Genomic DNA, 21,901 nt, shown 5'->3' on the forward strand with positions numbered 1-21,901 from the left:
CCCATTGCTCATCTCCACACTAATACTTAGTGTCAGGGTGGGTATTAACTTGTCCTTCCTTCCCTGGTGCACTCCTCCTGATCCAGCTCTTGCTAAGTGGACTTTCACATCAGTATACCAGTAGATTTCTTTGGGTGCACGCTTCCATATTTGTTCTTCCTAGTAGATTGTCTGTTCTCTGCAGTAGAGCACAGTGCTTAGGAATAGGCACGGAAGCCTGACTTTGCCACTTAGTAATCATGTCCATGAGCAAGTTGCAAACCTCTGAGACTTGGTGTCTTGATCCATGGTGTGCTGATGGTATTGACACACCAAGGGGTTGTTGGGAGTATCAGATGGGTTAATATATATAAATTGCTGAGAACAGTCTCTGTCATTCAGAAAGCTTTTAATAAGTATTAACTATTTATATTATTAAAGAAAAGGATCATAATTCCTTTTTACTATACACTCAGGTGATTATGGTAGTGACAAAGAAAACAATATCCTGTCTGTATATCAATAAACTACATTATGTTCAACACATATTTGGATATTCAACATATACAAGGGTACTTCAAAAAGTTCATGGAGTATGCTTGTCATCTATTTTTTTTTTTAAGATTTTATTTATTTATTTGAAAGGCAGAGTTACAGAGAGGCAGAGGCAGAGGCAGAGAGAGAGAGAGAGAGAGAGAGAGGTCTTCCAACCACTGGCTCACTCTCCAGCTGGCCACAATGGCTGGAGCTATGGCGATCTGAAGCCAGGAGCCAGGAGCTTCTTCCAGGTCTCCCACGTGGGTGCAGAGGTCCAAGTACTTAGGCCATCTTCCACTGCTTTCCCAGGCCAGAGCAGAGAGCTTGATCAGAAGAGGGGCAGCCGGGACTAGAACCAGCACACATATGGGATGCCAGCACCACAGGTGGCGGCTTTACCCACTATGTCACAGTGCCGGCCCCATCTTTTTTTTTTTTTTTTTAAGATTTATTTATTTGAAAGAGCTACAAAGAGAGAGCAAGAGCAGAGAGACAGAGAGAGCGAGATCTTCTATCCACTGGTTCACGCTCCAGAAGGCTGCAACAGCCAGGGCTGAGCCAGGCCAAAGCCAGGAGCATCACCCAGGTCTCCCACATGTGCAGGGGCCCAAACATTTGGCCACCTTCTGCTGCCTTCCCAGGCCATTAGCAGGGAGCTAGATTGAAAGTGCGGCAGCTGGGAGAGAACCCAGCACCCTGTATAGCTTTACCCACCATGCCAGCCCCACCCATTATTTTTTAATTCCATTTTCCATGAACTTTTTGAAGTACCCTCATCCCCAACTCCCAGAGGAGACCATGGTCCTCGCCCTGGCAGGCTTTCTCCCAGCCTGGAGAACGCGCTCTTACCCGTGATCAGGGATGTTGCAGGCTTTCAGCACCCTTTCAGATGACCAGGCTTCAATGGCTGTCCCACCCCAGACGGAGGAGACGAGCCCCACAGGATACCGCAGAGTGTCATACAGGTAGCGCCCGTACAGCCAGCATAGAGCTGACATGTAGGTGAAGTTTCCGTGGCCTAAGTTGCCTGTTCACAGAAAGAGTTCAGGAAGAACAGTCAGGGAAAAGGGAAACAGATACAAACTGTAACTACTAGATGGGTATGGGTAAAAGGACGGGTGTGCTCATCCCTTCTGTTCCTTTCTAAGACTTTTCACAGGTAGGATAAGAGAGGAAACAAGAAAAAACAGCATCAAGACCAAGCACCTCTTTCAAACCTTCCCTAACAAGAGTCTCCCAACGAGGAAACTATAGTCATGGGGACAGTCTCCTTCTATCTGGCTTCACTATTTTCTCAGGTGCCGAAGATGCTTGTTCTGGTAGTGAGAAAATGCTGCTCTCACCCGGGGACAGAGGCAAATGGTAATCTGAGTGAAAAATAACACTCGTGTACATACTCAGGGAGCCAAAGCTCTCACCAGGCAAGCGGGTTTCCCACACTTCTCCGCCCTCTGCACGTGCCTCAGAACCTGGGAATATTAATACCCTTCCTCAATAGAGAAGAGGCAGAAAGGCACCGGGTCTCTGGGCTGTCCTCTTCCCCATCTCTCCTCTTCCCTACCACTCATTCCTGAGGTTTAACTCTCGTCAGTGTCTCACTCTTCCCAGCAACCACTGCAGGCCCCAGGAGCAACCTCCACCGAAGAACAAAGCTGAGGAGGAGGAACAGGCATGCACACACAGTGGATGGCAGCAACTCGACCCACTTATTAAAGATGTGCTGTGTAGAAGTCGCCAGTGTGGCACCATGAAAGATTCAATCTCAGTATAATTCTGGCAGCGCAAAAGCTGATAATACAGTAGTGAGAATTTCAATCAAAGTCAAAGGAACTAAAATTGATTGAGCACCTACTATGGGTCAGGAACTAGTAGATGGTATGGATACAGCAATGAAAGAGACGTGGAGAAACACGGAAGCTCTCTTCATAGGCCCTATAGTTTACAGAATAAGACAAGTATTTAGTTGAATAAAATATATGATAAAATAAAAAAGTGGCAAAATATTTTAAGTGCCTTAATAGGTAAAAGCATACATTAAGGGGTTTTAACACCAATGGAAGAATTTAAAATAAGAGGCAGATCATAAAAATCCTAATAAAGACTGAGCTCCTGTTCTAGCTCCCACAATCTTCTACGCGTAGCTCTAGCACCACACTTCCCAATAATAATCTGCTTAGTGTTTCCCTTGCTTCACTCCACTGTTGGCTACCTGAGGGCAGGGACATCATCTTACTTGCTTCTGCATTCTGTATCTAGGACATAGTGGAGAATCAGCAAGGGTGTGCTGGCTGGTGTTGGCTGGCTGTGAGCAGCTGGTGTAAAGGAGGATTCCTTGATAGGAGGTAGAGTGGAAAGGTCGAGAGGAAGGCAAAGAAGGGAGGGCAAGTTTTGAAGGACAGACAATAGTTTAATAAGCAGAGCTGGCATTCTAGGGATAAAAAAAAAAAATAGGAGAAGAGACACAAAGGACAGGAAACATTCTGAAAGTGTTTGGAACAGAGATTACAAAAGGAGAATGGTGGAAGACTGCGAAGGAGGCTGGAGCCACATATGGGAGCAGAGAAAAAGGAACGACACTTCAAAGTGCAACACGTGAGGTAGGCAGATTAGCAAGCCCCCAAAGATGCCTGCCCCCTTCCCCCAGCACCGAGAAGACGTTGCCTTGCATGGCTAAAAGGACCCTGTAGATGTAAGGGCAAGGACCTTTGGAGGAAAACGGCATCCTGGGTCATCTATGCGGGTCCAATCTGAGGATACAAATCCTCCAAACACTGGAGAACCTTCCAGCTTCAGTGAGAAAGAAACATGATGACAGGAGAGGTGGGAGCGACTTGACACCTGCCCCCACGCGCGTCCCAGATCTCTGCAGCTGTTACTCACCTCTTCCAGGTTATTACTGAAATGTCACCCCGCTCAGCTGGGATGTCCCTGACCACTCTAACTTGCAACCACTACCTCCTCCCAGCCCAACGCGCCCTACTGTATCCCTTCTTGTAACACTTGGGTAACAGCAGCACATAGTAGGAACTCAAATACTTGCTGAACAAATGAACACTGGAAAATGTAGAAGCAACTACGTTCACCAATATAAAGCATGTACAGATGAAGCAAAGGGCCCAGAAAGAACACAGGGACCATACTTGAAGGAAGGGACTGAAGACAAGAAAGAGGAAGAACACGAGGATGAGGAAGAACCACACGAGACAGGAGGGACCTGTGGCTTTCCAAAGGGGCAGTCTTCAGTGCTGAATGCTGCAGAGGTCTCCAGAGTTTATAATGAGAACAGCAGCAGCAACCTGGAAGTGAACAGCGGTTGAGGTGGATGCAGAAGCCAGATTACAGAGGATTCCGTAGAGACACATGGCAGGACAGCAGAAAGAATGAAAACAAAAGATGCCCTCCAAAGGTTTAACAAAGCAAAGGAGAAATCCGAAGCCTCATGAGAAGGCCGCTGGTTATATTTAGCTTGGTCTGAGAGCACAGTGTAGTTGACTTAGTCACTGCTGTATCTATCCTTGGGGGCTAGCACAGATTCCAACACCGAACAACCATAAAATAAAGACCCATGCTGAGTGGATTGGGGGGGAGAACAGAGGCTAAGGGACAGAAGGGGGGGGTGAGGCACTGGAAGGAAGTGCTGGCACAGCTCACACTGAAGGCCCTCAATACTGTCACTGAAGTTGGAGGAAGGGTCACTTCCTCATAGCAAAAGGGAATTCTGATCAGTGGAGCCCTGGGAGAAAACATGAAACAGTCACCATCGGGAACGCAATGAAGAGCCGATGAGAAATGAGTGACAGGGTTGGTGAATAGCAATAAGTAGACAACAACAAACGTCAAGCTTACAGATTCTACTTAGGAAGCTAACCCATTACAAAGGAGCTGGCACATATTAACGAAATCATGTACCTGGGGTGGGCTTAGACCATGGCAAGTCAATTTCAGTAAGGTCCTCCAGTTCCTCCTCGGCTTCAACAAGAGAGACAGACATGATGCGGACAGACTGATAGGGAGCAATGTTGTACATCTCCTTCGTAGCATTAAATATCTGGAAGAGAAATTCAAATGTCACTTAACCTAGTGGATGGTGAACTAGCCCGTGGCCTCTTAGTAAACACTAACAATCTGTGGTGTGCCTTCTGTGTCTTCAATATACTGAGATCAAATGAATAGCCAAAACCAGTAATGAGCTGGACTCAATCACCTTAACCTACTTTGACAGAGACCATGCTGAGTCATGTTCCCAAGGAGAGCAGAAAGATAATGAAACTTGTGATCTTAAGCGGGTCTGTATTAGACAAGAGGGGCTGAGGAGTGGTTTAGGCTAAAGAACACTGCCTATTAATCAGACCACTGTGATGTCATGAAACTCGAAGCTGTCAACTCTAAAAAGAATCTGATCGCCCAAAGCCATGGCAATTAATTTCTTTCAAAATGGTGCTTAAGGAAGCAGGTCCGAGCCAGCGCCGTGGCTCAATAGGCTAATCCTCCACCTTGCGGCGCCGGCACACGGGTTCTAGTCCCGGTCGGGGCACAAGATTCTGTCCCGGTTGCCCCTCTTCCAGTTCAGCTCTCTGCTGTGGCCAGGGAGTACAGTGGAGGATGGCCCAAGTGCTTGGGCCCTGCACCCTATGGGAGACCAGGAGAAGCACCTGGCTCCTGCCATCGGATCAGCGCAGTGCACCGGCCGCAGCGGCCATTGGAGGGTGAACCAACAGCAAAAGGAAGACCTTGCTCTCTGTCTCTCTCTCTCTCACTGTCCACTCTGCCTGTCAAAAAAAAAAAAAAAAAAAAAAAAGGAAGCAGGTCAGGGAAATTCACACCAAGCAGGAGAAGTGTAGTCAACAAGCCACACCTGAGACAGAATTGCAGCACTACTAAAAGATCGTTCAGTCTTGGGCTTACATTCTCATGCTGGTGCTGGGACATCACCAGAGAACAGCATGGGTTGCATGGCAGTGTAAAAGTTGGTGGTCAGGTTAACAGTTCAGCACAGTCCTAAGGACTTCAGCAAAGAAAAGTGTCCCTCCAAACACAGATCCCATTTTCCCAAGTCACCTTCTGAAGGCTCATCAGCTGCCAAGAGCACGACAGGAGCGGCTTAGGGTTTTTCTGGACAGGAATGTATGTGCTACACGGAGGAGTATCTGTTCATCCTATTAAGTCCCATTTTCCGTGAACTTACTGCACACAAGTGCTATTTCCTTCAGTCCTGATTTTTTTAAGTTATGTTTTTCCTCTATTTTGAAACGAATAGATCAGAATTTTCTTGCTTTGCATTTTGGTTTGTGTGTATGTTTTTTTCTTGACTCCTCTGTCCATCCCCCCCTCTCCCTCAGCCTAGTCCAGCTTCTCCCAAAACAAAGGGCTCTCAAGAGCATCAGGAAGCCTAGCTAGTTACCATTCGCCTCGGGGAACAAGCGCTCCAGCTGAGCCGGCTGCTACAGCGAGAGGCACAGGAGGCTGGGACACTTTCCATTGGCCACTAGCCACAGAGTGTGCAGCTGGCTCGCTCTGCTTCCCACCCACCACAGAGAATACAGCTGGCCTTCCAGCCCACAGTGTTAAGAGGAATGAGGGAGCAGCCAGGGTGCCCCACAGAGCACGGCTCTGCAATGTGCTGCCCCTTGAATCGCCTTTCTACTTGCCGCTGGGCCCGCTGCAGCCAAGAAGATAGCCCGATGCAAATGAAATGGCTTTTCTGGTCCCACTGGCAGCCACAGCCTGAAACGCTCCCTGGGTGACAACAGCTCTTGCCTGTCAAGGCTACTGGTCTTCCTGCTTTCCGGACAGAGATTACACATGGTCTCAGGAAAATTCCATAGGAAATCCAGAGTGTTCATTCAGGAGCTTGCCTGGCAAGCTACATGTGAAATAAACACTGAACAGTACAAACAGGCTAATGCGCACACAGTATCTTCTGGCAGGGAAATTATTTTTCAGCAGCAAGTACCTGTAAAAAGTCACCTCCCTTGAAATTCAGTCCTGCGCTTAGCACCAAGCATCGTATGCTGCTTCCATGGAAACGGGATGAAGCTGCTCCCATTCTCTCCACCCACACGAGCTTCCGCACCGACTGGGAGCTCAAGTGCCTCCTGGCACTGAGATGCCAGCTTGGGGAGGCAGTCTGGGGGGACATGCTGCTTGTCATATAGACCCGTTGCTATCGCTGCAGAATCCTGCCAGGCCAGTGGAGTCAGGGGAGCTGGCAGTCCCCCGTACTGTTACCAGCACACGGGACTGGATCCAAAACACTGCCTGAAAAACTTCCATTCTCAGACTCACATTCGTGCCTTGCTTCAAGCCAAAACTTGAATGCCACAGAAGGTGTTCACAAAAACAGGGGAAGGGGGAAAATTCCTGCTGTACCTGGCTGACAATGACTTCTGAAATTGGTTTCCATTCCCTGCATCCCGAGGCCTTTCTGACGGAAGCATTCCCTCAGGGATACTGGCAGCAAATTTAGGAATAAAGAGATTTCAGGAAGATTTTCATTTAAATGACACTTGGTTTCCCTGCTGATGAAAGGGGAAGCCTTACTCCATCTGCTGAGATCAGATTTCATCTCATCAAACACCTCAGCATAATTATTTTCCTACCAAGTATTTAAATGAGGATGTAAATGAATACCAAGGTATTTGAAGTCATTAATGCTGCTGAGGCTGTGAGAGACCACTGCTGCCCCTCTGGGGACCAGACCCGTTCACCATCAAAGCAGCTGCTCACCGGTGTTCATTTTGTAACCTTTATACCACATTCTTGAATTAATGGAGACACGTCAAGAATCTATTTCCTCAGAGAATCCTGGCATGGAGTCTGCATGGGGATACAAGGCATGTGTGAGTGTGCGTCTGTGCATGTGCACGCATGTGCTGAAGGACACCGAGAAACCTGATTTACAGAAAAGAATTGGGATTTTCTGCAAGTTACGTTACCTTCTACCATTGTATATAATATAGGCTCTAAAGCTCAGATGATAACAATAAAGAATTTAGCCATCCTAAGTCTTGTGACTCTTTTATTGTAATGTGATATCAATCCTTTTCTGGATTTTAGTTTCTCTAATGGTAAAGCGGGAAGTGTGGAGATATTGAGAAATGGGTTTCCTGTCCAACAATGGCCATCTTTTACTGAACCTAACTAGAAGTCTCCAAATCTTGAGACCCACCCTGACTTAGGAGGCGACAGATGAACATTTAGACTTTTCTCCATTTATAAACATCTCACTCAGTGTTATAAATAACACCCAATTTTAAAATTCCACTTTACCCTAACAACAAGATGGGCATACAATCTGCCATTTCCTTCTTTGAATGTGAAGAGTGGTAGGTTATAGTGGGACTCTTATCTACCCGGAGAAGTCACAGGGAGGGAGAAAAGGAGGAAGAGACAGGGTGCGTGCATGTGTGCCTGTGTGTGTCTGTGTGTATGCCTGTGTGTGTCTGTGTGTATCTGTGTGTGTGTCTGTGTGTGTCTGTATCTGTGTATCTGTGTATGTGTCTGTGTGGGTCTGTGTGTGTCTGTGGGGTCTCTGTATGTCTGTATCTGTGCCTGTGTATGTCTGTACGTGTGTATCTGTGTATGTGTCTGTGTGTGTGTCAGTGTGTCTGTGTCTGTGTGTATGTCTGTGTGTGTGTCCATGTGTCTGTGTGTGTCTGTGTCTCTGTGCGTGTATGTGTATGTGCGTCTGTGTCTGTGTGTATGTCTGTGTGTGTGTCCACATGTCTGTGTATCTGTGTGTGTATGTGTCTCTGTGCATGTGTGCGTGTGTGTGTGTGTGTGTGTGTGTTGGGAGTCTGTAGAGAAGGGAGCAAAAGGAACAAAGAGGAAGTCACATAGAGCATCCTTTTCATCAAAAAATCAGGTCCTACACACTGCTAACCAACCAGAAAACTTGGCGTTTGGGGACTGTGAGCATCTAAAATGCTGTTGTGCAAACTAAGTGCGTGATTTAAAAAAAAATTATCACTTGGATGTTTCAGCGAAATCTGTTTTCTTCTAGCCCTGTATCTCAGAGCTTGCAGTCCTGACATCACACAGAAGGTGCTCAAGAGTAAATGCTAGGCAGAAAGAATGTGATTTAGCTTGACAGAAAGTGGGATGGGCTCCCCTGGCACAGAATGTTATTGAAAAAAAGTGACTATATAGATACAAACAGATCTGGTCCATGCCTTTCTATGCAAACAGGGAACTATAATTAAAGCATTAAGGAAAGTACTGTTTTCCTTAACGAGTTAACAGCAACTCCACTTCCATACAAAACCACGCTTCTATCAAGAGATAAAACTTCAATTTTGCTTCCTTTCACTTATGCTAAGAGCCTAGTCAAAGTTCAGTTTAACAAACATCTCAGTTCCAAAAGCTTCCATATATATTTAAGTAATGTAGGAAGTAAGAGGTAATAAAATATCAGTTATGAAGACAAAAATACATGAATCTGGATTGTCAATCAGAAAATCAAATGAAGCAGTTCCAGAGTAAGATAATTTTTGCAGCGTTATTTGGTAATATGCTTTTCAGAAGAAAAAAAAGAGAATAATGAATAGAAGCTTAGAAACAAAACAGGAAATCCAAAAGTATATGAAAGGACTCAACTTTACAAATCTTTCAAAAAGAGAAATGAATTGAGATTATAGCCTACTTAGAGATCTTAAAATATCCAATCTAAACAATTCTCAAAAACAGTGAAAACAAAGCAAAAAAAAAATACAAATGAACTTGGGAAGAAACCTAGTTTCGGAGGAGCTAAAGAAAACAATAACTTTCTCAATTTCATAACCTATTAAAGGAAATAAAGTATATGGAAAGTATTAGGACTAGTTAATAACTACGTTTTTAATCAATGACTTATCTCTCAAAGTTGATAGATCAAACTAATACAGGGAAAACGTAGAACAGACCTTGAGACGTGGTAAGTACTCACCAGACAGAAGCAGCCCTCCTTTCCCTTCGCTGCCTCCTCCTCATTATCACCAACATTAATTATCATGGCTGAGATTCTGCAAATTACCTGTGAAACAGTCATCTTCAAGTTACTCTGTCCACTACAAAGCCAGACGTCTCCAAAGAGGACATTATGAATTTTCAGAGTGGAGTTCATCCTCCCCAGAGTTTGCTGAGCCATCACTTCAAAAGGTCCACCGGGCTTCACAGGGTCCAGTACCACCATCCAGGTATTACTAGACTGTGCTGAAACAGTAACAGAGCCCCAAGGAATTAACAATCGACTAATTACACGAAATTAAAGCCCAGTCACACTCATTTGTGGTTATTGCCAGCCTCTATGATAAACTGAATTCAAAGCTACAAAGATTGGCCAAATTTCAGACAAGAGGATGGAAATGACAAGAGTGGCAGCATTTTTATCCTTAATCTGTACCAATCCTTCACTATTTTTATCAGAAGCACTTCCCAAAAAAAAAAAAAAAAGTTACACAGTTATAATCCAAAATGAGAACAGACAAAAATACACACATTAAAATTCAAGGGAGTTTAGAAAAAACAAAAAATAGAAATTCTTGTTGTACTATCCAACTGTCAATATTAACATAATCTAATCTTCTAGATTTACACAGTGCCCCAAACTAACTTGTAATTACACAATCAGATGTAAGTGCAAGTTAGAGGAAATCACTGATAATCTAAAATCTCCCTTTAATTGGTGGTACCACCCTTTCCATCATCTCCTCCCACGTTCCTAGGAAGGACGAATACTGCCAGTGGTCCTGGGTTTTCCTATGGACAAACAGGTGGGTGGAGAAATTGACACATCAAAAAGCAGTGGGAGGCATATAAATCAAATTCTGTGAAGAAGATATTTCAATTCGCCCAACAAATGATTCTTACAGAGTTGGAGTTTTCAGGGAAACGAGAAGCCACCCAACATCCCATTCCAGAAATTCATAGCTTACTCCCTAGAAACCACCCACCTGCCTATCTCTCAACGACCACTGGACCACCTTGCCAACATATTCAGAGACTTTAGGAAAATATCTTCCAAAATGGAAAAACTATGCCTACAAAAACCAAATAACATGAACAAAGTTGAAGACATAAAAGTGGGAAAATAGAAAAAAAAAGAGAAATGAACATTTTAAAATAAAAATCTCTTGACATAGTCCCAAAGAACTGATTTATAATTTGTGCTCATGAGATCAATTTAAATTCACGGAGAAAGAATAATGACAACTGAAAATGGAGTAGTCTGAAGTTTTTATATACTACCCATGGGAAATACTAACTATAAAAATACCATCCAGGGGCCGGTGCTGTGGCATAGTGGATAAAGCCCCCGCCTGAAATGCCAGCATCCCATTTGGGTGCCAGTTTGAGTTCCAGCTGCTCCACTTCTGGTCCAGCTCTCTGCTATGGCCTGGGAAAGCGGTAGAAGATGGCCCAAGTCTTTGGGCCCCTGCACCCACAGGGGAAACCTGGAGGAAGCTCCTGGCTCCTGACTTTAGATCGGCACAGCTCTGGCAATTGTGGTCAATTGGGGAGTGAACCAGCGGATGGAAGACCTCTCTCTCTTTCTCTCTCTGCCTCTCCTACTCTCTCTGTGTAACTCTGACTTTCAAATAAATAAATAAATCTTTAAAAAATAAAATAAATAAATAAATAGACCATCCAGTGCCTACTATGCTCAAGACACTGTGCAAAGTTCTCTCTAATCAGCAAGAGCTAACAGAAGCATGAGAAGTCCAGATGCATGACAGGAGATTAGTAAAAGCTTAAGCCATAAAGATTGCTTAGAGGCCTGGGGGAAATGTCCTAAAACACCAAGCCAATAGTAAAACAGGGCATGTTTGCTCCTCTGAAAAGCATAATCAACCGGGCTTGTTACTCCCATCCCTAAGACGTCAATCAAACCCTGTACCAAATGTTCACTTTGGTTTTTCTATCACCAATAGCAAGACATGAACATATTAAATGTATAATTCACCTAAACCAGAAAAATCACTGTTTTGGAAACAGTGGGCAGCTAGTACAGATTGTGTCGCACAGGTGTGATGTGCTCCGTATGGCTCACGCTTCTGAACAGGCAGACATCCCAATCTGTCCCCACAGAGGCTTGCCAAGGTCTTTCCAGGCTTCCTGCACTGACATCTCTTCCTGGAGCTCTGTCCTTCTGCCGCCAACATCACCTTTCACGATGACGGAGACAGCCCCCAGAAAACCCAGGACAGCACTGTTTCCTAACCTTCTACTGCACCACTTACTCCAAGTCACCGCTTAGCTAGGTATCCCCACTTATCCTCAACCCAGGCAGCATGACTGATAAAGAAAACGACCTTCCCCAGAGCTTCTGAAAAGTTTTGCTGCCCAGCAATAAAAAGACAATAAGAGGGGCAGAGGCAAGAGATGGTAACACCAACGGAAGACAGCCAGAGGATGAGCTCCTATCCAGCCAGGAATGAACAGTCGGAGGGGAACTGAGCATCAGTACCTGAGCCGCATTCCCAACATCTGTCCTCCCAGAGAAGCCTCCTTTCAACCTTCTCAAAGATCTTGGAGAACCCTCTTCTGAGCTAGCCCTCAAATCTTTTAGTTCCTAGTTTTGTTCCTCTCCCACTGAATTCAAGAAAACAAACTCCGACACAATAGTGAGTGTTAGGAGTAGTTAACTCACAGTGCAGGCAGGAGAGACCAGATGCACTACAGAGGTTACTAACAGTCAAGCTAACTTAGTGACACCAGCATAAGACAAAGGGGATGACTCCCATGGAAGTACTGTGTCAGCCAAGGAGGACAGCAGGTGCATACACTCTGAAACCAAAAGCAAAAATGCAAAAGCTGAGGCTGGCACTGTGGCATGGCAGATAGGGCTGCCGCCTACAGTGCTGGCATCTCATGTGGACAGCGGTTTGAGTCCCGGCTGTTCCACTTCTGATCCAACTTTCTGCTGTGGCCTGGGAAAGCAGTGGAACACAGCCCAAGTCCTTGGGCCCCTGCACCCACGTGAGAGACTCGGAAGAAGCTGCTGGCTCCTGGCTTCAGATCAGCCCAGCTTGGGTCGTTGCAGCCATTTAGGGAGTGAACCAGTGGATAGAAGACCTCTCTCACTTTCTCTCTGCCTTTGCCTCTCTGTAACTCTACCTTTCAAGTAAATAAATAAATCTTAAATAAATAAATAAATGCAAAAGCTGCCACAATTGACAAGAATTGATCAGTCCTTAGTTTGTCAATTCAGGACCGATTGGTTGAAGTCCAGTTAAGAGTTTTAGAAACTGGGGCCAGTGCTGTGGTGTAGCGGGTAAAGCCGCCGCCTGCAGTGCTGGCATCCCATATGGGTACCAGTTCGAGACACAGCTGCTCCACTTCCAATCCAGCTCTCTGCTATGGCCTGGGAAAACAGTAGAAGATGTCCCAAGTTCTTGGGCCCCTGCATCCACATGGGAAGACCCAGAGGAAGCTCCTTGCTCCTGGCTTCGGATCGGCGCAGCTCCAGCCATTGCGGCCAATTGGGGAGTGAATCAGTGATGGAAGACCTCTCTCTCTCTCTCTGCCTCTCCTTCTCTCTTTGTGTAACTCTTTCAAATAAATAAATAAATCTTAGAAAAAAAAAAAAGTTTTAGGTTTTAGAAACTGTTGACCCATCAAGTCCACTAGGTTAAGTCCATGTGAAAACTGTATCTACCAACCAGAAAGACTTCACCATCACTAGACCATCACTGGATGCAAATTCCCCATCCAGCTGGTTCTCCACTGATCCTGATGGGCTTTCTTAGCAACCGTTACTTGGGCTCCTCCATCTGGCCAATCACTTGCTATTATATAACTTCTTTTACCAATCAAGGCCCAGGTTTCTGTAAATTCTCATTTTAACCCCACTTTATTTTTTAATTTATTTATTTATTTATTTGAAAGTCAGAGTTACACAGAGAGAGAAGGAGAAGCAGAAAGAAAGAGAGAGAAGTCTTCCATCTGCTAGTTCACTTCCCAACTGGTTGCAACTGCCAGAGCTGTGCTGATCTGAAGCCAGGAGCCAGGAGCTTCCTCCGGGTCTTCTATGTGGATACAGGGATCCAAGGACTTGGGCCATCTTCTACTGCTTTCCCAGTATTATTGCAGAGAGCTGGATCGGAAGTGGAGCAGGCAGTTCTCGAACCGGTAGCCATATGGGATGCCAGCACTGCAGGCAGCAGCTTTACCCACTATACCACAGCACCGGCCCCTTAATCCCACTTTAAAAGTCTGCTCCCTGGCCGGCGCGGCGGCTCACTAGGCTAATCCTCGGCGTTGCGGCGCCGGCACACCGGGTTCTAGTCCCGGTTGGGGCGCCGGATTCTGTCCCGGTTGCCCCTCTTCCAGGCCAGCCCTCTGCTGTGGCCAGGGAGTGCAGTGGAGGATGGCCCAGGTGCTTGGGCCCTGCACCCCATGGGAGACCAGGAAAAGCACCTGGCTCCTGGTTCCTGCCATCGGATCAGCGCAGTGCGCCGGCCACAGCGCGCCAGCCGCGGCGGCCATTGGAGGGTGAACCAACGGCAAAGGAAGACCTTTCTCTCTGTCTCTCTCTCTCTCACTGTCCACTCTGCCTGTCAAAAAAAAAAAAAAGTCTGCTCCCTCACGTTTTTTCTTCTACCATGTAGGAAGATTAATTTCCTTCTTTCATTATACAGCGACTTAGAATGATTACCGCGTGCCAGGCACTCCGTCAAGTGAACGGCAGAAAATAAACCCTGGCTTTGGGTTACACTGATGAGAAAGCCCCGTGAATTGACTGGGGCTTTATGTTTTCACGTCTAACAGTTAGCAGATCTGGTGGCCTTTTCTGTCAGCTGCTCTCCTCTTCATATTCCAGCCAAGGGCCTAAGTGAAGACCTCTCCATCTCCATTTTTCCTTCCACTTCCCTGATTAACTCCCACCTCAGAAAGGGAAGAACAAACAACCTTATCAAATTGGGGCGGGGGGGGGGGGGGGGGGCGGCGGCAGGGGAATGAAAAGCATTTTCTAAAAACATGATTAGCCATAATTTTTTTTCTTTTTGCTAGTCACATCAGATGTTAATTATTTTCTGGGTTATTGTGCCAAAATTTCAGATGCCAAGAGAGAAGGAAAAATTACCCATGGCCTTTCTCTTCCAAAGAGGAAAAACCCAGAGCTGAAAGCCACAGCCCTATTCACTTCTCTCCCACAGAACCCTGTGCCTGCACCAGCTGCAGAGTGGTTCTGTGGTTTGCGTGCATGGTCCAGTTGTAAAGGCCATACGCCTAAACTGTCCCTCGCCAATCTATATTTACTCTGTAACCTCAAGTTCATTTCCACCACTACCAAATATGAACACAAGAAGAAAAGCTTAAATATTTCCCTATGCACGAAACAAGCTTATGCAAGTTACCATAGAATGCTGTGGCTTATAGCCATTGTCTACATTCCCAATAAACTAGGGTCCTTTTGCTTTTATTTCTTAAACCTCTTATTTGGTGAAGTATTAAGCTTTTTTACTGTAATGTAAATTAAAAATATGTTATCTCAAAAACTAAAAAAGAAAGAAGGGTACAAGGAAGGAAACTGCGGGAAGGGAGGGAGGAGGGGAACAGCATTATGTTCTTAGACTACAAATCATATTGAATGTGTTAAAAATTAATTAAAAGAAAAATGGAAAAAAAACAATGCTGTGGCAGACACACACAAGGGTGACCCCATTCCTCCAAAGTCACAGCCTTGTATTTATTATTTCCTCCCTTCAAGTAGAGGCAGAACCTGTGGTTTCCTACCTACCAACAGAAAATGGCAAAGGAAGGTGAGACAGCACTCTGGTGATTAGATTAGGCTTTGGGAATGAGGTGAAGGAATTCTGCAAGTGTGATTAAGGTCCCTGAGCGGTTGGCTCTAAGTGAATAAAAAGGGAGATCACCCTGCCTGGGCCTGACTTGATGAGATTAGTCTTCAAAAGAGGGTCTAGAGGTCAGAGAATTGAGGCAGCAAAGATGTATTTATTTACTTCAATCACGATGACAAATACAGACACACCCTCATTGTATCACCAACATGTGCACACATTCACCGTCTATGTCAAAGTGAGATGTCTCCCTGATTTTAGGCCATGTGTCTGAAAAAAAAAAAAAAATCACCATACTTCATTTGACAACATGGTCTGAACTGGCCCAGTACGTGACCAGGTTCTCGCTCATCCATAAGGATTTAATTCTTCAAATGCTTAAATGTCAGTCTACTGGACAAAAATCTTCATGTTGTTAAATATCACTTCTTTCTGGGATTATAGGAAATAAATATTACCTTTAGGGAAAAGTAAGGTAGTCTAGCTGAGAATCCCAGAGTTCTCATCAAAATCTAAAATAGAAGTCAATCCTCCAGGAACAGAAATTTAGTCTAGCAATTATGATGCCTGTACCTCAAAATGGAGTGCCTGGGTGAGATTCCCAACTCCAGCTCCTGACTCCAACTTCCTGCCAATGCGGATCCTGGGAGGCAGCAATGATGACTCAAGTAAATGGGCTTCTGCTACCCCTGTGGAAGGACCTGGACTGTGTTCCTGGCTCCTGGCACAGGCCCTAGCACAGTGCTGACCATTACAGGCATTTGGGGAGTAAACCAACAGAGATGAAAGTGAGCATTGTGTGTGTGTGTGTGTGTGTGTGTGTCTGCTTTGTTAATTACTAAATACATTTTTAAGGGGGAGAACATACCTGACCTCGGGATATCCACATCCCTTGTCGGAGTACCTAGGTTCAAGTCCTGGCTCCACTCCCACCACCAGCTTTCTGCTATTGCACACTCTGGGAGGCAGCAGGTGATGGCTCCAGTGGTTGAGTCTCTATCACCATTACATCTCTGGCCCCCAGCTTTGGTAGTGCCCAGTTCTGGCCATTGTGGGCATTTGGGGAGTGAACCAGCAGACGAAAGTATACTCTCTCTCTCTCTTCTCACCTCTAATTTTTAAAATAAGAAGTCAACCTTCCAATATTCTCTATACTGTCTCTCTTCTGAGACACCTTTTCTATCCTATATAATTTCTTACATGTCTGCCTCCTTTTTTCCAAGTAACACTTCATCTGTTCTCCTCCATGGGCAGAAAAAAAATAAGATGCCCACTGAAGCAGGCCTGCAGATCTCTCTACACTGATAGCTGTCTTATCTACCAAGCAAATGTGGAGAGTCTGATAAACAAATCGATTACCACCAGTACCATCAAGCTGTTTTCCGATGAAATTATCAGAATAGCTGATGAGTCACTTGACTCCCTTGAGTTCTATTGGTTGTTTTCATGCCAGCTGACCCACCACTTTGCAGTGCACTGGCTGCAGCACCACTTAAACCTAAACTGCCAAATGTGAAAGGACAGCATGCGGCTGAGTTCCTGAAGGACGGGCACCAGTTATGGTCTCTTCATCTTTTCCTGGGTTTCTAGCCCAGTGTTTTTTGCATAGTAATCCCTCAACGGATGTTTATGAAATTGAACTGAAGATAAATGAGTAAGTTCACAATCACTTGGAGGAAAAGGAAGGCTCATCTCCCAACTATTACCTGTTATTTCTTCCCATCGCCACCTACCCTCCTGCTCATCTCTGCCCACCTCAAATATTAGTCTCAAAATAGGCATGAGGGGGAAAAAATCTAAAAAATAATGCACAAGAACATCTGTTAAAACTGAAATGCTACATAATAGCATGTGCTTTCTATATCTCTACAATACTACCTATTCTGTCTCCCAAATACTTACTGAAATATTAATTATTAGTGCCAAGGAAATCCATTTCCTACTTTGAAACCATAGCAGTACTTTTGGTTTCTGAATCAATGTCATTTACCAAAAGCACCACTACTTGTACACAGTGCTGCTCATTTCTAAGAGGGACACAGCACCAACAGCACTGCCAGTCCCTTGAATTCTTCACGTTCCGTACACTCTGCAAGTCACCAGCAGCGAAAGCTGCCCTTTCAGGCCTCTTAGTTTCACTGAACAACATTCCTGCCATTAGAAAGTCTTGAAATCCAAGAACTAGAGGCACTTCCTTTGTATCTATGACTGGCACATAGTATTTAGAAATGCTTGCTAACAGAAACCAATCATGAAGGGGACAACACCAGGATCTGAATCACTCAGGATTGGATAATCAGTTTAGATAGTGACAAAACCAACCAGGCAATTCTTGTCTTCAGGGTCCAGTGAAATTTCCAGCAGCTTCCCTGTCACGTACACATTCGTCAGAGCTCAAAGCACCAACCTGCACATGATCTCCACCACCCCCTAGGGTAGCCTCCTCACCTCCCCCATTCTCACCTCCATCCCCCCACAGCTCTAGAGCTATCTATAATCAATACGCAGTCCTGAGCTTGCTTTCCTGCATCTGCAAACTTGTAGCTTTGCCTACTTCCCACACTGTGTTATAGATCATATATCCCTTCTAGAGACTTTTTTGTAAAATCCCCCTGCACGTGAGCTGTTATTCTTAACCTTCTTGAACGTCCCTACTGCTACTCTCTCGGCAAAGAACTCATGCCTGGGAATCTTAACAGTATATAGGTTAGATATGTCCTCTCTCACTCCAACCCACCCTCCACAGTGCTGGCACAGGGTTCTTTCTCAAATACCAATCCAATCATCTTACTTTGCTGCTTAACAATATGTTGATTCAGAACAAGGTATCCACCCCTTAGTGACAATAAATATGCCTCCCTACTTTCCCAACCTTTTCTCTTGTCATCTGCCACCAGTGAGTGTCTCAGACTAACCTCCCCGCCTGGCATTCCTCCAATGACCCATGCACATTCACGCCTCTCTGCCTCTGTCCTACTCACCTTGCAAAACGAGCCTTAGACTAAGTTCATTATCCCTACTACCTTACCAAGTGCTCTCATAGGATCCTGTCCTTCCTCATTGTAGTACTTTTCACATTTTATTGTAATTGCCTTATTATTTTTGTCCCTTCCCTTAACCAATAGCTCCCTCAAGGGAAAGGCCACATCCATTTTACTCCTCACTGTATCATTAATCCGGAGCATAGTATCTGGCACATAGTAGGTACTCAATAAACATTTGAGTGACTGCCTAAATAATAATGGTAGCAGTAATAACAACAGCTAAAAATTGTTGAGTACTTACTGTGTGCCAGGCATGGTTCTAAGTACTTTACGTTGGCTCACTCATTTAATCCTGATAATCCTGTAAGTTTTATGACTATCTCTACAAATAAAGAAACAGCAACATAGAGATGTTAAATAGTATGTTCAAGATTACACAGCCATTAAATGACAAAGTCAACACAGATGGTTTATTCCAGAGCTAGGTTCTTAACCACACCTCCATACTGCCTGTTTTACACCTGATTCAACTGTCACCTTCTGTGCAAATCCTCCCATATCACCCAATCCAGTCAGACGTTTCTCTTCTGCATCCTGTAACTCTCCACACACACATTCATCACACCAGTCAACACACTGCACCATACCCCTTGGTGTCTATTTCCAATATTCCATGAGCTCCTTGAGAACAGGGATTCTGATGCTGCCTTGTTTTTCTTTATTTCCCCAGCACCTAGTACGTGATAAATACGTAAATAACTTTTATGGAAGGATGGACAGGTGAACTGATGGATGGAGCATCAACATTGATTTTCAGATAATCCAGCAGGTGGCAGAAGAAGACAATACTGGTAGCTGAACAGAGGCTGGGTGGCCTTACCTTTCACCTGGGTCACTTTCTCCATGATGGCTTCCTGACCTCGGTACAGGATCACCCTCACTGTGGCTCCTGGTGTACCAAAGCCCCAGATTACTGCCCCAGCAGGCTCCTTCTGCAGCACCATGTAATCACTGATGTACGAAGCAAAGCGAAAACCAACACCTAAAAAGATTGAACAAATATTTAGCAAGGGCACACCCGGGAGATCCAGCACCAACTGGATCAGGTAACCAACCAGGAATATCCAGTTCTCATACCGAACAATTTGAACAGCCTCAGTCCTTTAATCTGTTGGAACCGGATCTTAAGCCTTCTAATAAGGTAAGCAACATAACAAAACATCTTCCAACAATATGCACCATAGTACAAAAAACGACCACTAAGGAAAACTCAAAGAACCCAGGCCACCACAGGGCCACAAGCCTCCTCCCCTCCCCTTCAGAACGCTTTACCTTCCTCTGCCTTCAGGCTTGGCCCTAACGCTTGACTTCTCCCCCCAGATCCCTCTAACTCTACCGGTCTTCCACGCACCACACAGATGGTGTTTATGAGGAAAATAAACCGCTTCCTTCCCCTACTTTCCATCACCACACCTACTCCTTTTAGCTGCAAATAAAGAAGCTTGCCTCTCTCCAAAGCAGCCTTCTCTAATCTGTTTTCCTTTTCTCTGTCTCCTCCTTTACATCAGACTAAAGTCAATCGTTTCTAAGACCGAAGGATTGATGCCTTGACTTGAAAGGCAGAGAGAGGGTGAGGGAGAGGGAGAGGGAGGGGGAGAGAATCTTCCCTGCTGGTTCACTCACAAATGGCAGCAACAGCCAGGGCTGGGCTGGGCCAAAGCCAGGAGCCAGGTACTCCATCCGGGTCTCCCATGTGAGTGGCAGGGACCACTCAAGCACTTTGAGCCATCATCCTCTGCCTCTCAGGTACATTATCAGGGAACTGGTTCAGAAGCAGAGGAGCCAGGAACTGGCACTCTGATACAGGATGCAGCATCCCAAGCAGTGGCTTAACCCACCCCACCACAATGCCACCCTCGTATGATTTTTTCACAACCCAGTAGAAAGTATTGTAAATTCTAAACAAGTATTTATGAATATCTCCAAGTCTGTATCCTCCTCAAGTAATTTCAGATAGAGAAGGAAGGTCAAAAAGAGCAAAGGCTTTCCACCACAATTTTATCCATTTCACATGTTAAAGTATAACCCAAAAAAATAGAGAAACACATCTATTCTGGAGAGTCACTAACAAGACTGAATAAGAACTCACTTTAATGAGATCATTCCTATTTTTATCATCCAGCCTATATGGAAGTATTTTATTAATTACAAGCATCCATCCAAATTATCTCAGTGAATTCCTTATCAAAACTTCACAAGGAAAATAATAAAACTTACGTCCAAATTTGTCTAAACAAAGGAAAGTCCTTTAAAATCATCAAAATTAGGATTTTTGAAAGGTTTTTAAACAAAAATGATAGACAGAAAAGAGAATCAGAATTAATAGGGCTGACATTTTTCTCGCTGGAAGCTGCAAATGATGATGGCCCTTAGGCTATACTTAACCGGCCAGTACAGCTAACAGGATCTCACACAGGTTCAGTGACCTATTTATACTGCTCTTGGTGTAACAGACTGGTCCCTAAAAATCTCCAGTGCCCTCCTATGGGCTGGCTCCATTATGAAACCTATGTGACAAACAAGGATCACCCAGAGGGGCCTACCGGGCTCAAGATGCACAGCTACCATGAGCAAAATGCTCTAGGAAGAGGTTATATAACCAGGTTGGCAGCCTGCTTGGGGGAAAAGGGGGAGGCACAAGTGTGGGAGGGCCCTGTCTTGGGTAGGTGCTTCATATGGAACAAAAACTGAAAACCAAAGGCATAAATAAGAGCTAAGTAAAGAGACTGGAGGTGGGGAAACAGCAAAAACTGGCTCCTACTTGCACAGCTGTGGGGACAGCCAGTAATCCATAAGCTGGGGAAATACCTTTTCCAGTCGGTCTGTCTGCACCAGCACACCCTTACTGAACCTCTTAGTGTTTGGCTCTGTGCTGGGTTAAGGAACTTTGGAGGTGGAAAGATCTTTATTTAATCTTAGTATAATCACATTACTTACCTGATCAAGGGGTTGAATCCTATTATTGACTGAGACAGAGACTCAAGTACATGAAGCATCTTTTTTAAATAGCTTATATGTTCATTAATTAATTCAATAAACATTTATTTATTGGTTCCTGCCACATGCCAGGCCACTATTTTAAGCACTGAGGTATAACAATGAAAAACAAAACAAAAATAACAACAAAGAAAAATCCCTCCCGGCAGGGATCCTACATTCTCCTGAGGAGCTCACTTGGGGCAGGCACAGTGCTAACCAGTCAGCAGACAGTAAGTTCTGGCCTCAGAGCACAGAAGTAGTTTATGACAGGGCTAGACATCAAGTCACCTTATTCCAGAGTGACTACAATTTCCACTTGCCACAATTAGGTAATGGCAGTAAATCAAGAATAATATTCCCAGGCCGGTGCTGTGGCCTAGTGGACCAAGCCTCTGCCTGCAGCGTTGCTTTGAGTCCCGGCTGCTCATCTTCCTATCCAGCTCCCTGCTAATGGCCTGGGGTAGTAGCAGAAGATGGCCCAAGTGCTTGGGTCCCTGCACCTGCATAGGAGATCCAGAAGAAGCTCCTGACTCCTGGCTTTGGATTGGCCCAGCTGTAGCCATTTGGGGAGTGAACCAACGG

General features: G+C 45.1%; 1 protein-coding gene across 4 annotated transcripts in view; it reads right to left on the reverse strand.

Annotated features, from left to right (window-relative positions):
* SIAE (sialic acid acetylesterase) overlaps positions 1 to 21,901 on the reverse strand; it is a 37,471-nt gene that overhangs the window by 13,557 nt on the left and 2,013 nt on the right. Inside the window, exons 2-5 of one of the 4 annotated variants that reach the window (XM_002708317.6) lie at positions 19,161 to 19,322; positions 9,527 to 9,705; positions 4,426 to 4,564; positions 1,366 to 1,543 (exon numbers count right to left, since the gene is read on the reverse strand). In XM_002708317.6, the coding sequence (XP_002708363.2) occupies positions 1,366 to 1,543; positions 4,426 to 4,564; positions 9,527 to 9,705; positions 19,161 to 19,322 (658 nt within the window). Of the gene's footprint in view, positions 1 to 1,365; positions 1,544 to 2,364; positions 2,449 to 4,425; positions 4,565 to 9,439; positions 9,706 to 19,160; positions 19,323 to 21,901 lie in introns of those variants that run through there. The other 3 variants (XM_051818768.3, XM_089313953.1, XM_089313960.1) reach the window with 3 other exon arrangements.

This window comes from Oryctolagus cuniculus, chromosome 1 (genome assembly GCF_051225735.1).
Source record: "Oryctolagus cuniculus isolate XC-2025 breed Fujian yellow rabbit chromosome 1, ASM5122573v1, whole genome shotgun sequence".
NCBI classification, from domain to species: domain Eukaryota; kingdom Metazoa; phylum Chordata; class Mammalia; order Lagomorpha; family Leporidae; genus Oryctolagus; species Oryctolagus cuniculus.